Below are 12278 nucleotides of genomic sequence, written 5' to 3' on the forward strand. Positions count from 1 at the left end.
GAAAATGTGAGAGTGTGAGATGTTCCTGAGTGAATCCAGATGCAAAATATTGAAACCCGACTACAAACTGGCTGAAACCAGACACTGTACATACACGGAGGGTGCGTGAATGTCAACATCCTGCTCACTATCCTACCCACAATGTCTTCAACTGTTTCTGGGATGCCCAGAGCTGAGGAGCCGCGCAACTGCAGCACTCTAGACACTCACCACAGTGTGTGTGTGTGTGTGTGTGCATAAAATGAGTTGAAAAAGCAACTCATGACATATACAAGCAATGTTTTATTTTGAGAGAAACCAAATAAATCCCTGTGAAAATGCGACACTGAACACTTTCATACATAAAAATATAATCGACACTAAAATACAGGTTGATTTTACCTCCTATTTAAATCGATATACAAAACAGATTATACATACACAAGATGCATATATTTACACACTTGGCCATATGAGAGAGCGGCCTGTGAGAGCAGACTGCTCCTGTTAGGTTTGCTTGAAATGCAAAGTATCTCCTTGATGTTGAGTTTGTTGAATCGAAAAAGCACTCCATTTTCATTTTTGAATTATTCATTCCTCCTAAGTGGGTTATCATCCATTTAAGGAGCCCCCCCTGTGCATGTGTTTTGTATATGTTAAAGCAAAGGAAACTCAGAGGGGAGAACAACCTTCTGTTTAAGCTTTACTTAGAATAAGAAAGTCATGTGGTTCGACTGTAGGCTGACCAATCTCCTCCACATACCAGTTCATGAACAGGTGGGGTTGTGGTTTTCATTCTGCCAAACACAACTGAGTTTGAGGGCATGTGGTTTCACTGGTCCAGATGACAAAATTTGACAAACTTCCACCAACAGCCTCCACAGAAGTCTGGTCCGTGATTTTCAGTAATATCACTACATTTTTCTCTGGTGCTACGGTCAAATGGCATCACTCAAGTAATCAAAATGGCATTAAATTCATAAAGTGGTGTTGTATCATAAGTACACCCTTATCTACAGTATTTGTTACAGTATTTTTATGTTAGCTTGTGAATGAATATCATGTGCTAGGGTGTAAAGGTGATGTTGTTACTGACGAACATGCACATGTCAATAACTACTCCCTAGCTGATGAAAATAAACATGTATCAGAAAAATGTAACGACAGTATAGCCATGATTTGCTCTGCTGACAGTTTAGATATAACCAAATCCCAATAACCAACCCATCTTGAGCACATGCGCGAGGGAGAGAGCCTTTAAGAGTACTTGCAGCTGATGACTTGAGAAATGGGAACATTGGAAGCTGGAAGTGCAAACATGTCCACAAAGAAATGTCTGCACTCAATAAAAATGACAATGGTGTGGATCCAAGCGTGCAGATCATTTCCTTTGATCTACCAACCAGCTGTGATATAATCTCCACAGGTTGTTGAAAACTGTCATTATGTATCACACACCCACTTCTTCCAGTGCACACAAGCCTTTCTTCTGCCTCACAGCAGCCAGCTACAGGCCAAATAAAGTCTCAGTTTCAGTCTCTTCTTAAAATTATCTGCTTGACCATACAATGTACCTTTTAATATCACAAGGAAGATAACCTTCAAAGACAACTTTAATGTGCATTAGAAGACATGAACAGATGACACATCAAAGCATACAGAGTGAGTCGGCTCTAAAATAAAGACTTAAGAAAGAGTATGCAAACTATAGCAACAACCTATAGACATGTCTGTACCTAGAAACATACAGTATCTCTCAGACTAGTCATTCCCAACATCAAATCATTGGTTTTGAAAATTACAATGCTTTTGTGCAAACTGTACTTTTGTCTTCCTGAAAGGCATCAGAACTCAAATGAATTTCAAGAGAATGCGATGAAACAATACATTGCAAGATCAGATCACTGTTGTGATGAGGAGATTCATTGTCCTGGAGTAAAGAAGATATAGACCCCCAGTTTTCCCCGTTGAGCTACTGTAGTCTTGTGCAGAAGGAAAGTGGGTGTTTCCCTTAGTCTTGCAGCTGTAGAATCTATTGGTGTTTGCCACAAATGGCTCACGTCAGCTTTTGTTTCCACTGGCTCCAAATTGGGCTTGCAGGGTTTGCTGAAGGTTGTTTATCGGCTCTTCTTGGAAACTGAGAAGCTTTTCCCCCGTCTGTGTCCAAATTAAATTGTCTTTGTGTGAACTAGCTGCTCGCTTCCTTCCCCTTCATGTCCTTAAAATCGTAGGTTTATTTTTTCACCAGGTTTATTTGACAGTCTTCTCCTTTAAGATGCATGAGGGGGGGCATGGTGGAGAGAAGACCTGAGTGAGACAATACACTCCAGTCTGTAGATGGTCAAGTCCGAATGTAGTGAGAGGTGGAGGCTTATAAAAGAAAAACAAAACAAAAAAACCCTTGGTGCTGTTTTTAGACAGGAGCTCCCATTTTTATATAATAGCAGTGTAATTAGCCAATAATTACACTAATTACACTGAAATTACAGAAACTGGGGGGCAGTTATTTTAAACTGTTACTCAATTACTTTTTTTCTTTTTTAGAAGACAGAGATGAGTGCAAAGACCCCATATAGGAGAGCGCAGGGGTAAGCAACCAACATCTGCTGCCCATCCATAGCCAACGCAGAGATGAAGATCTTTGAGGCTGACAAACTGCACCAGCCAATGATTGCTGCCGTTAGTATAATTCCCATCATGCCCCTAAAAAGAACAAGAAAGACGCTGGAAGTTAGCGTTGATTATTATCATACAGTTACCTGTATGAAAGCAGCGTTTATGCAGTTTTATTGAATGTATAGCTGTTTGTGAAACTTCTTTGTGAAACAAACATTGCATAGTTCTACACATAATTATCACACTTTAGGTGAGCTTATTAAGCAACCAGTGATTTATACTAATACTAATACAAAACCCTTTCTGGGAAGTTTAAACTACTACAAAAGCCTTTGCTTGATCTACAGGTTATATTAACATTCATAATGTTTACTATTTTCCTGTGTACTCACTGTAAAGACAAGAGGACTCCAAAGCTGGAGAGGAGGATCATGGGGAGGAGGCAGTATCCCAGCACGCTGGCCACACAGCCGAAGGAGACGCCCGTCATACTCATTAGGTTGAGTAGGCAGTACATGCCGAGGCAGCCGATTGCACTGATACCGTATACATAGCCAAATTGGATCTTACCTGACTGTGAACGGAAAGGGAAGAAAAAAAGATGCATCCACACAGTTAGATATAGACATGCACACCCCTACGTGATGACAGTACAGATATGTATGTATATATATATATATATATATATATATATATATATATGTGTGTATGTGTATGTGTATGTGTGTGTGTTTGTACCATAAGGGGATAGAAGGATGTTCTTAAGAATTATTCTTCAACGTTAACCAAATGATTTACCAGGAGAAGCGTCGCTCCGAAGGCCAAACAGAAGACCATGGGGCCAGCCAGGTCTGTCTCATTCATGATGCTGCCGTCTGCGACCTTCATTGGATGGAGCACCGTCAGAGTCTTCTGCCAGATGTGGTCAAAGTTGATTCCTAATTCTGAGACAGAGAAAACACACAGACACGTTGGATAGTAGAACTAGGATCAAACAAGGTTGGTAGGAAAACATGACAAAATAAATCACACGAGTTGTTTTGGAACTTTAAAAAAGGATAGCGACGACAGAATAAAGCATGGAAGAGAAGCAATGGCATACAGTATACGTGACTGGTTTGCTACATAAACACTAAGCCTTTGCAGTTACAAACAAAGAAACGTCTCTCTTGAAGGAATACTCAAGTCTTTTCAGTCAGTGCTTTGCATGAGGATGTAGACAGGGACAAGGGCTCTTCCTGTGATTTCTTAGCAATAGCCTTGAAGGTGTATCTTCACCTTTCTAGTTTGCACTCATTTTAGTTTAAAGGGTGTGAATTAGGTTAGGTTTCACGGTCTCAGCGCATTTACCACGGCTCAGCTGTCAGTCTGACATGGAGACAGCTGTGTAGTGCCACACATCTATACACAAGCACAGGAATAGACCAAGTGAAGTGAAAGCAACAGAGATTGACGTCTAGGGCCAGAGTGGTCTCAGCTGGATCAAAGTGATTCAGTATCTAGTTTAATAAAAAAATCTGACATCACTTTCTCAAAGTGCCAGAGGCAGGAGGTTGAACTATTGTACATGGAACCCTAGATGGCTTGGTCCAAAGATTAAGGCCACAACACAATGTAATTAACAGCTCAGTTTATCTACAGCAGAATTTGAGTATCTCCAAAATATTACTGTCCATCACAGTGCAAAACTTCTCTAAGAAGAAAAAGCAATAACAGTTTCCATATTTAGAACACGTATCTCCATTGATTATTTCAACTAAACATTGCTTCTGCAGCAAAGAGTAGTGACCAGACAGAGAGGAGTGGCAGTTGGTTGGTGCTTGAGGAGCAGTCTGTTAGATGTGTGACGGCACCAACACACAGAAAATACACTGCAGGGTGCAGAGCTTAGGCAAGGGCAACAGCAATCACCAGTCTCTTTGTTTGACAGAAGTCAATATGATCATCGATCTGCACAAGCCTTGTGAGAATGATAAAGGGTTGTATATAAAATAACCAAGTGTATACAGGAATGCCAATCATTTTTTCATTATCATTTTCCTTATCAATTCATCTGTTGACTCGTTATGATTTGTTTTTTCAGACCAACAGTTTAACACACAAAAATATTCTGTTTATAATGATGTTTACAACAGAGAAACTTATCATACTACAAACATATGACAAGCTGGAAACACCTACAGTAATTCTTGGTATTTCTATTTGGAAAAAAGGCTTAATCAATCATTAAAATAGCTGATTAATTTTCTGTCAATCAACTTATAATTTCAGCACTAATCGTATGCAACTTGATCATGGAGTCCTATACATTCGAGAGGCTCAAAGTACCTTGGAAAGCTGTTGATAACCAGCAACGTTGCCCTCCACAAGTGGCTACTTAGATGTAATATCACAGTTACAGGTATTCACTCTTAGTATCACTCTCTCTATAAAAATCCCACTTGTAAGCACTTTCCTCTAAATGAGCATGTGGCAAAATCTTATAAGAGAGCAAAAAAATCTAAAAGTGACGGACCCCTCAACATCACTCACAGGTGAAGCTCCACTACTTTGGAACTGAGGGTTAAATAACTAAGAGGCAGACATACTTTAGCGTCACACAGCAGAAAACACTTTCACATAATACATCTTTTCGAGAATCCACCAAACACTGCAACGCACACTTCACATGTCAAGTCTCCATTGAAGCATCTACTCCATCTGCTCCATTATTTTTAAGGGTTTCAGGAATAAAACCACTCAGCGATTCTGAGCATCAGGTTTGTATTTAATAAGAGTGCAGAACATGGATACAGTGGCTCAAGATAGGATGAATAAAAGGCAATTTGTTGAATCCAAAGATAATCTGCAAAGTATGATTATAAACTCGGCTACAACCATAAAATTGTATGGTCAAAATAAGAACATAAGTATAGCCCAGACGATAAAAATTACTACCGCAATGCAATGATATGCTTGAGGAGCATTAGTGTGTCAAATTCTGGTGCAGTCACACAACAGATCCTTTTTAATTAACATAGCAGTGTCTTTTCATGAGCTCCCAACTTTAAGTATAATGTACTGTAAGCTGAAGTTTATTTATTCTATTGTAATGGTAAAATTGCCCTTATTGTTCAGCATTTTGTTTTTTGTTTTTACAGTAAAAGTGGAAAACAGCTTTATATAATTAAATTGCTGCCATCATCTCTTCAACTTCAAAAAAGTATAATTTCCTCAGTGCTGGTTTATGTGCAACTGCACGGCATGTATGCCAATTAAAAAAACTTTCTCATGTGTGTAAGTAGAGGGAAAATTGTGCTTAAGTTTGGAGAAGTCAGGTCTGCCACTGTCACTTTGTCAAGTAGCCTCTGATCCGTCAGTCCTTTCTATTCTATCAAAACTTTCTGGCAGCTATGAGATTCTCTGGCTCTGCTGTTGCGACTGCAACAGGCGAATGAAACTTTAATTTCACGCCCTAACAACAAACTAATAACTTTGCACAGCTAACAATACACATGGTGAAATGTGCCATGTGTATTGTTGACTGTGCTAAACTATGCTGTACTAGTCAGTTTCCTTGCAATATTCCTGCACTATTATAAGAGAAGTGAGAGGAGCTGTATAACAACAAAATAAGGACGTAGAAGAACAAGCCTCCACGTTGGGGTTCACATACCTTCTAGCAGTGGTGGCTCATCATCGAAGCTGCTACCATACATGGACTGTGACGGGGATGGGGTGTAGGTCTGCGTGGGCTGGAAGATTTGTCCTGTGTATGGCTGCTGGGGTTGCATCATCCCAGGGGAAGAGTAGTCCATGGGCTGGGAGTAGTCATACTGACCGTATGGCCTGGGAAACACATAATAATGTTCAACAGTTCTCTTTGACATTAAAGGACTTCTCAAACTGCCCATTTCTACTTAAAATTGCAAGTTGCTTCCCAATGGTGATGTTTCAATTAGGTAGTATTATGACTTTTAAAAGCATTACAAACTGTGCAAACTTGCCCTTCAACATATCCTGTTCTTGATTAAACAAAACAATCTCTCTTCCTCATTTTATATGCCAAATTGGATATCATTTAAAACTCACTTAAAACAAATACATTAAAAAAATGTCAAGTAAGGTGTTCAGTCAGGCAACAAACTGTTAGGTTGGTTAGTCTTAAGCAGCTGAAATGGCACATAAAACAATAATGGAGTTAATGGAGGGAGTATCAGGTAAGAAGGGCTTTGTGCACTTACTTGTTGTAGGGGTTTTCAGTATTGCTGTAGCCATAGCCGCCCTGGCTTTGGTCATCTACACTGTAGCTGGACTGGTAAAAGTCTGTGTTGAAATTGTCAAACCCTGACATCTCTCACTCTGTTAGAAACACAGGGGCAGAAACAGGACACAACTTTTCAGCTAGGGTGATTCTTTTGCTCTACAGTGGGAGATAACGTTACAGTGGGTGTCAATATGAAAATGATGTTCTTCAGTGCTGTTATATTGAACTACTATATGTAGTTCAATTGACCATCAACAAGTGAAACACGTCATACACAATGAGTCGCTCATAAACACATTACGTGGTTAGCTAACCTACATCTCGTAAACTTATGGGCCGTGGCAAAAATATTAGCTTAACTATCGTTAACTAGCTACGTGATAGAAGTCGTTGACTCTTAAACACCGTTTGAACATGTAACGCTACATATTTAAACAATAAATCAACGCTTAGAAGAGCGGTAACGTTAATGTTAGTATTGACTACACCGTTAACATGGTTAGGGCAACGTTAAAGGTAACGTTACCTCCGTATGATTTTACAACAACTATGAGCTAAGGTAGCTAGCTCGTAGTCAGCTTCATACACAAACGGAAGATACAAATGTATATTGTTGTTAGTCTATTATGAGTCTATTATAACCCGTATCAAATATCAAATGACTCAACAATCACAACCACCTAAAAGGATAAGGATAAGTTAACTAACCTTGTCAAAATACAACAAAAGCTACTTTGGGTGGCTAACGTACCGTTAATTCTGCTGCTAGTAGGTTCGCTAATGCTAGCTACCTCTAACAGTTGTGGAGACCTGGCTTGCACATCCTGCGCATAATGTCAGCGGTGGCTTTAATATTACATTTAACTTTTCTTACAAAATCATTATTCTTACGCTATAAAAGCATCGCAAAAGCTAATACGTACCTGTGATGTTTGACAAATCTACTCAGAGCCCTGCCAACCTGGTTTCAGTTGCTACGTGTCAGGAGAAAGGTAAATTTTCCGGGGTGATACGTAGCCGACGGGAAGCCGTTAGGGACAGAACCAACTTCTCCTTTGCAGAAAATGTGGCGCTGTCCACTGCCGACTGGTAGTATTACATAATTATCTTCTTCTTCTTCTTCTTCTTCTTCTTCTTCTTCTTCTTCCCTGATTTAATGGCTGATCGTAAATCAATGTGTATAGGTGCATATCGCCACCTACTGTACCGGAGTGTGTAGCATCAGGATTTTCCCTACTTTACGTCACATCAAAGAAATGAAGAGAAACGAAAAGACAACAAAAAACAAACAAACAGACAAACAAAAGGCTATATTTGTTTCCATCAATACATCATCTCTTAATGTTTCTTTTGAACTATTAAGAGCTGCAGTAGAGTCTGAACAAATGACAACTATCTCAGGCCTTACCTCCTCTATCCATTGTAATCCTAAAATTATAGCCGCTATTTCTGCTGTAAATACAGATAATCTATCATTAATTCTTTTGCACAAAACAACATCAAACTCAGGTATGTACACTCCTGTTCCAACATGTCCACTCCTTGGATCTTTAGATTCATCAGTAAATATTGGCATATAGTTATAATAATTCCTCTTCACATAATCTTGGACCAAATATCCAAAGTTATCTTTATTCCTTTATATCCTTTTAACTTAACCCAGTATACTAATGACTTACATGATTGTCACCAGCAGCATGAACTTACAAGCCGGGCTACTGTATGAATATATGTGTTGTAATACAGTTTCCTGGTTTAAATAATTGCATTGCTGAATGTTACAAGACTGTGCTAAAAAAAAGTCCTTATGCAGTCCTCTTGCCCGATTTGGAAATGTTTTTTTTTTTTAGAGTTTGGGGAGACATTATGAAAGCAAAAATGTCCTAATTCTAAAGGTCAGAAAAACTTGAAGTGATTGCACTTTCTAGTGTTATGGATTACCCTCATCAACAGCATTAGTGCATTTTACAAGATCATGGATGCTGTGCAAATACCACAGGAATTGGCTATGAAGTGATAGTACATACATACACAATGGAATTAAAGTACCAATAAAACACTAACAGGTCACTCGATACTGTGTACAGAAACATAATAAGTCCTTATTAGAAATATTCAGTTCTTCTTATGATAACTAAACAAATACAAGACTTGAAAAAAAGAATCACAAAGAGATACGGTTAGACAACTAAAACTACTGCCTGTTTCGCCCACCGCAGGTAGGCATGAGACCCTATTGGGTTTTGACCCATACTTTGAGAAAACCAGGGTCTAATGGTAACAAATAGAGACAGAGAGTAGAGGATGATTTAACAGGACAAGCGCTGGGCTCCCGGCAAGAACAAAGGTAGTCTCTTTCATTAGGAGGCAGAGGAGCAAATCAATCACTGCCTGTTCAGGAGAACTGCACCGCCGCAACCAAATACTGCAGGTGGATCCATCCTCTTTGATGATGACAGATAATGCAGAATAATAGGCTGATGACCTCTGACGAGAGGAAATAGGGAGGGAATGAGAGGCAGAGAGAGCATCACAAATGTGAGTTTGACCTGTAATGAATGGAAGAGAACAAATGAGGTAAAAGTAAGAAAAAAAAATATTGTTGATCTCATCTACGACATATGGAAAATATTGGACGATCAAATTGACTTTTTGTTCCTTCATATTCATTCATTCATGTCCCTCTGTCACATTCTGCCTCAGTGCTGAAACAAAAACACTGTTGGCTTCTGTAACAATGAAAGGTGCAGAGTGAAAGGGAGCTAAATTATAAAGACTTGGCTCTGCTCCTAGCCTGGAGTTACAGAATTCTTTATGGAATGAGGCATGGGGAAAATAACACAGTGGAAAAGGGCATGGAGGAAAACTTTGTCATTATTCAGAAGAGACATATTAAGTGTCTACCGTCTTTGACAGAAAAACTCTGATTGAGTTATGGCTCTCAGGGCAAAAATACAAAGAGAAACTGTTTGGTCAGTGATGCACATAGCAGTTGCCACAGCAAGGTTGCATGAGTTAGGAAGACATTTTCTTGCCAGGAAACTTTGTGACCATCTGTCACATTTTGTTTCCTCTTGAAGGCAATGCCGGCAGCTAAATTCCAGCCTTTATGTTAAATCACTTGTTCGTCATAGCTCCAAGACAGTTCTATTACAGGCGTCTTTATATGCTGAAGGACAGGCAAATGCAACTCATAACACATGAAAAGTTGGGTTGGGGTGAGAAAAAGGACAAAAAAACAAAACAAAAACCCAATAAACAAGAAATGTCATTAACAAATCTTTCAGCTGTGCAGGCCCGACATGGATCATTTCTCTGCCTCATGATGAACAAAATCAATTTGATGCACGAAACATGAATTCCTACAGCAAACACCCATGACTAATCATAAGCAGAAATGAGTCGCCTCCCCTCCATTGCCTCTCATCTTCCTTTAGACTTTTAATCATTTCTGAACTTGAAGAACATGGCTCTCTTCTTAATCCACTTAATGAAAGAAAATTGAAAAGTGCCAGAGAGGGTAATTGAATTTAGGGCAGTGTATTGCCATATGCTGTCATAATTGCCTTCTTTTATAAAGTCTCTGCTGTAATCCTGCTGTCACTGCCTGGGTGGATGAGTGGATTAAAAGGACTGAATTTCCTCTACTGCTCGTCTCCAACCACCTACTGTAGCCTCAATAAAGATCTCTCTCTCCACCTCTCAGGCTCAAGGAGAGGAGACAGCAATGGCTCAAGCCATCTAATTTCTTGTTCTTCTTGTCAACAAAATGTTGAGATATTTTTCTCCTTTTGCACATAACGTATTGTGTAAATGAACACAAAACACACGCACAGCTTTATTTATTTATTTATTTTTAGCAGAAATGGATGCGCACATTTCCCCAGAACATTTACAAGATTAAATAAATGCCTTTAATTCATCTAATTCAATCTCCTGCCACCCCATTGATATGACACGCTGCTCAGATCATAAATTAGTAGGCATCTGGTACTTGCAGGCTCCTTTCTCTGGAGCAGCTTTCTTCACTCTGAGAGGGAGCTACATGAGCACTAAAATAACAATCAGCAGCTGAAGAGTTTTTTGAAGTTTGTTTGTTCCAAAATGAGATTTCCACCCACTTGATATTTAACAAATTCTGACAAAAAATGATAGTCAACATGAAAATACATCTCATTCTGGAATATAGTGATGATACTGGTAATACCAGAGCATTTAAACAGGACAAAAAGTACAACATTAGCTTGCCATTGCTCTTACGTAAAACTATTTTGGACTGAAATCAGGTAACAGTTGTTCTTCAAAGTGAACATGTTTTTTTTTTTCAGGAGTCAAATTATTTTGAGCAATTTGTTCTGGAATAGAGGCATTTTTAAAAAAAATGTTTTTAATTAAATTTAATTGTGCATCTGAGTGTGGGAGTATTTTCTGTGTTCTCTTATCTCCCATTTCCACTTGATTTGAACTGTTCTACTTCAATTTGTATCTTTTGTATCACTTACTTATATTTTTGCACTTTTTAAATAGCAAATCTTTTATTTTTGCTGTTTCTTTTTTATTACCCTGTAAATCACATTTAATTGCCCTGGTGTATGAAATGTGCTATACAAATACAGTTGCCAAAACATGTATACAAATACACAATAAAGTGCATAATATAAAGGATAAAAACGTGTTTCACTGAGATCCCCGTGCTTAATTTCTTAGTCAAAATGAACACATGCACCATTAAATAAGTCATTTCATTTCAACCTTTGATTCTGAAGTGGTAGGTAAACAGGGCTGATGCTTTATGACGGAGTGTACTGTGGAGTTTTGCCATCCTTGTCTTATCTGCCTCTGGTTGGCATCAGGGACAGCACCAGTCAACCCACGAGTGTTCTACCTGTCAAAACAGATTTAGAGGCTTCTAAAATAAGTCTCATATTATAAACAGCAGCATGGCCTTGGCTCTCCTTCTTCTTCCACCCTACCCTAAGAGCCACCCTGCCAAGTTTCACTTCCCAGTCCCTTAACTTTTGTTACAGGGTTTGCTTGTATCCACTGCAAGATATGTCCTGCTGGACATAAATTAGTTTTGGCCCAGTGGGTTAATCAGTCAAACGAAGGAAAGTCAATATTTATTCCACATGGCAGCATCTTGGGGGATGCTGTTTGTAGCATTTCCAGAGTGCAGAATCAACATCTTACAAATAAAATCCCATATTATTCAAGTTCGTAAGTTCTTGATGCAAGGATCAATTGAGATTGATTTAAGCATCAAGGTTGATGCCAAGATCGATTTGTTTGGAAAGAGAACTGCTAATGAGCAATATTTTGTGCCAAATTCTATATATTTTTATGGTTTCAGTGTTTTATATACTGTATATATATACACATAAGGGAAGAAAACACAGCTGAAAAAATATATTTTGTCTTTAATTATGGAAAATCCACA

At 38.8% G+C, this 12278-nt stretch overlaps 1 protein-coding gene across 1 annotated transcript; it reads right to left on the reverse strand.

The window, feature by feature from the left end:
• Positions 1 to 269: 269 nt before the first annotated feature.
• On the reverse strand, positions 270 to 7837 carry yipf5 (Yip1 domain family, member 5). Its single transcript, XM_070917181.1, has 6 exons — positions 7765 to 7837; positions 6819 to 6936; positions 6251 to 6423; positions 3394 to 3539; positions 2988 to 3169; positions 270 to 2682 (listed from the first exon to the last, which is right to left on the reverse strand). The coding sequence occupies exons 2-6, from the start codon at positions 6926 to 6928 to the stop codon at positions 2520 to 2522; spliced, it is 774 nt and encodes a 257-aa protein (XP_070773282.1). The 5' UTR covers positions 6929 to 6936; positions 7765 to 7837; the 3' UTR covers positions 270 to 2519.
• Between the last annotated feature and the right edge of the window lie 4441 nt (positions 7838 to 12278).

Source organism: Enoplosus armatus, chromosome 13 (genome assembly GCF_043641665.1).
Source record: "Enoplosus armatus isolate fEnoArm2 chromosome 13, fEnoArm2.hap1, whole genome shotgun sequence".
Classification (NCBI taxonomy): Eukaryota; Metazoa; Chordata; class Actinopteri; order Centrarchiformes; family Enoplosidae; genus Enoplosus; species Enoplosus armatus.

Excerpts from the sequence above, each read along its gene's own strand:
- yipf5 (XM_070917181.1), bottom strand. The coding sequence starts at position 6,928 with ATGTCAGGGTTTGACAATTTCAACACAGACTTTTACCAGTCCAGCTAC. Across the intron at positions 3,540-6,250 it reads TGAGCCACCACTGCTAGAAG|AATTAGGAATCAACTTTGAC; the intron begins GTATGTGAACCC and ends TCTCTGTCTCAG. Across the intron at positions 2,683-2,987 it reads GGAGTCCTCTTGTCTTTACA|GGGCATGATGGGAATTATAC; the intron begins GTGAGTACACAG and ends TGTTCTTTTTAG.